General features: G+C 64.8%; 1 protein-coding gene across 1 annotated transcript in view; it reads right to left on the bottom strand.

Moving 5' to 3' along the window:
* ARHGAP23 (Rho GTPase activating protein 23) overlaps nucleotides 1-1,263 on the bottom strand; it is a 29,750-nt gene extending 28,487 nt beyond the window's left edge. Inside the window, 1 exon segment of the mRNA XM_019470896.1 lies at nucleotides 1,201-1,263. Coding sequence (XP_019326441.1) covers nucleotides 1,201-1,263 — 63 coding nt within the window.
* Nucleotides 1,264-3,482: the final 2,219 nt, after the last annotated feature.

Here is a 3,482-nt window from a genome sequence, read left to right on the forward strand (position 1 = left end):
GCAGCTGCCGGTCCTGCCGCCACCACGGCGTGCTGGGCTCAGCCCCAACCTCCCTCCTCCAGCACCGCTTTCCGTGCGGGAAGTAGATTTCTCCGGCACAGAGCCGGCAGCGCGCAGGGCTGGGGGGGGGCAAACACTAATCCCTCCCAAACAGCGAGGGGAGATTAGGGTCAGAAAAATGAGGTTTTAATAGGATTTTCAGGGAGGAGAAAGCCATGTTGAGACAATAACCGATTTCCAGACCTTATATGGCAAAGCCGCTGCCTGCTCCCACCTGCGGCGGGTCCCCGGAGGGGAAGGGGGGACGGGGGTCCCACCCACGCCCCTCGGTCCAGGCCAGCTCAGGCAGCATTTGGGGAGGCTGCACCCCCGAAGGGAGCCAAGACTGACGCTTCCCTGCGGGCAGAGGCTGCCTGCACCCACCCATGCACCCTGGGCAAAGCAGGGATGCTCTGGCAGCAGGGCCTGGCCCGGGGGATGTGGTGGCAGGAGAACGGGGGGCAGCAGCCAGGTGACCACGCCAGGAGCAGCCGGGCAGCCCGCCTGGCCGTGCCCCAGCCTCCGGGATTACCACCCCGCAGGAGAAAGCATTTTAATTCTCTTTAACCCAAACCAGGGCTGAGGAGCTTTGCAGCTCAGCGGGGATTTGGGGGCATGCTTGCTTGCTTGCACACAGCCAGCGTGTGCCTCCCATCCCCCGGGATATCCCTGCCCCGGCACGCCACGACTGCAGCCCCCAGGGAGCAGGAGGGAGATGGGCTGGGAGCTGCTGGGGCGGGGATGCACATCCCACAGAGGAGCAGCAGCACTGGGAACAGGAGGCAGCAACGCCTCGGTGATGGAAAGAAACCCCCCAGGCGCCTCCCAGTAACCCCCCGGGCTGCCGGCAGCCCCCATGCCACCCCCAGGTGCCTCCCAGTAACCCCCCGGGCTGCCGGCAGCCCCCATGCCACGTCCCAGCCTGGGCAGGGACTTATTGGGATGGATGCACTGTCTGTAGGCAGGGTGGGAATCCTGGGGGCAGCTTTTGGCTGTCAGGACGGGGGATGACAGCAGGGTTTGCTCTGAGCATCCACTAAGATGCCCAACAGTCTCCTCTTTTCCCACTGGCCTCACAACCGCCCGGCTGTCGGCAGCACCCAAGCACCCACCGAGCCGTTCACAGCACCGCTGCGCCTGGGCAAACCCCATGTACCTCACAGGGGAACCGGAGACGGCTGCCAGGACCCACGGCTCGAGCGCGGGCATGGGGCTCCCCGTCATCACAGCCAGTCCCGGGGACGGCACAGGACAGGGGTCCCACGGGAGACACCGGGCTGGCAGCACTGAGCGGCCAGATGGGCGCTGCCAAGGGCACGGCTTGACCTGCTGCCAAATCCCACCTCACACCAGAGCCACCTGCCTGGCTGGGGACCCCCACCCACATCCCCATCACCTGAAGGAGCCAGGAGGGGGGTGACGCTGCCCAGGTGACACCGAGCCAAGTGCCAAAGAGAAGTGGAGCGGCAAGGAGGCCAGAGGAGCCGCCGCAAACTGGCTCTCTGACATTCCTCCCACTCCGGTTTGGGTGTTAACGCGGGGAAGGAAATCGCCTTGTTCCTTCCCAACACAAACTTTTATCCTGACAGCATCTCCTTCGCAGCCCCGTCGTCAGCCCGCGCCGGGTCCCCACTTGGCTCTGTCCCCTCCTGGCTGCATCATGACCAAACTGAGCTCCCTCCTGGCAGCCTCCGCGCCAGGGACGCCAGCCCCAGCTCTGCGGGGCTCTCGTTCCTGCCGTGTCTCAAAGCGGCAGCTCCGGAGGACTCCAGCTCACCCGGCCAGAGGTCCCTGGTGCCACATGGAGAGAAATTTGGGAATGCAGCCAGAGAGCCTCGTCCCCTTTCCTGACCTCCTCTCACCAGACTGCCAGCCCTGCGGCCCACCGCAGCTCTCCGGCCACGTGGCTCTGCCAGTGCTGGTCCCCACCACTGCTGGCATCCCTGGTCGAGCTCCTGGGGCAGGATCATCCCCGTTCACAGCCGTACCAGTAGCCATAATGCAGGCTGATGCCACCGCATTGATGCGAGCGTGTACGTGTGGAGCCTGCCCACGCTGCCGGCTCACGTGCCACCACCGCTCGCAGCCCCACGTCACGATGCCAGGGCAGGATGTGGCTCTAGCTCGGCCCTCCCGAATGCCCAGCGCCATGCTCTGCCCACGAGAGCCCACCACAGCACCTCCGGCCCCGGAGGGGACAGACCTGCAGGGCCAGGGGATGCTCATGGGTTTCCAGGACCGCATTCCGGGGCAACTCTGCCAGCCGGGACGGCTGGAGGCGGGTTTGGGGATGCTGCATCCCCTGTTAACTCAGTGGCTCCCTACGGCGCTGACGGTGCCACCGTCCCGCAGCAAAGCCCTGTGGCCTCTTCGCTCAGGGCATCCCCTGCGCCAGCCCTCTCCGTGCCCTCCATCCCCAGTGCCGCAGGCCCCCAGCCCCCACAGCTCATCCTTAACACACGGTGCCGGCGGGGAAGGTGGCTCCAAGGAGGGGACAAGGGCTGGGGACACGCACCGGAGCCGCACCAGGTCCGAGCTCTGCGGGGATGTGCCTGATGGCCCCTACGCCAGCTCACCGGAGAGGCTGAGAAACACCAACCCAAAGCGACACCCAGGAGTTTTATCTCCCAGCCCACGAGGAAGCGAGACCGAGCCTCCGAGCAGGGGGAACGAGGGCTCACTGCTGGGGCTGCCTTCATCCCCACCTCCTCCTCCTCCTCCTCATTCTCTGCCCTGTCCTAAAAACAGCGTTATCGGCAGCAAGCCCTAGAAAAGTAACAGGATTCCGTTTCCTGTTTTTCCCATGGAAACCCTCAAATAGAAGCTGGCCTCATTATTGCAATTTTTTGGGTCTCTCTTTTTTTCAGCAGGGCTAACAATGAGCCATTTCCTCCGGCGGCTCCGAGAGGCACCTTGCGCTCTGCTCCTGCTTCTCCGCGGCGGAAAATCCTACCCGGGGAGGTCAGGGGAAGGCTGCCTGCTCCTTCCAGCCCCTGCCTCACTCAAGGCCGGGGGCCCGGGGTGGGGGCAGTGGCCGTGCACCCCTCGCACACGTGGGGGACCCCCTCGCACCTCCATGGGGTGCTGCCCATGGACAAGAGCCAGCCTGAGGGCTGGGAGGGAGCGCAAGGGTGGGCAATGCTCAGATAGGGGGATGCACAGAAGTGCCGTTCCTGCACCCCTCACCGGCTGGTAAAAATAAAAAGCCAAGCAGGGTCCTGAGCCTCCCTCCGGCCACAGAGAGGACAGGAGGCAGCTTTGGGGACATGGCTTTGGGGACAGCCATGCTCCCGCAGCACCTCCTGCCCTGCTGCAGCCCCAACACCAACACCCGATGGCTTTTTCCAACATTTTTCCGCAGCCCACATGCAGCCCATCCGCAAGCAAAAGGGCCAGCCCATCTCCCCTCCATCACCTTCCTGCCCCGCTGCTGCACCCACCCC

This window comes from Aptenodytes forsteri, unplaced genomic scaffold (assembly GCF_000699145.1).
Source record: "Aptenodytes forsteri isolate BGI_AS27 unplaced genomic scaffold, ASM69914v1 Scaffold640, whole genome shotgun sequence".
In the NCBI taxonomy this organism is placed as follows: Eukaryota; Metazoa; Chordata; class Aves; order Sphenisciformes; family Spheniscidae; genus Aptenodytes; species Aptenodytes forsteri.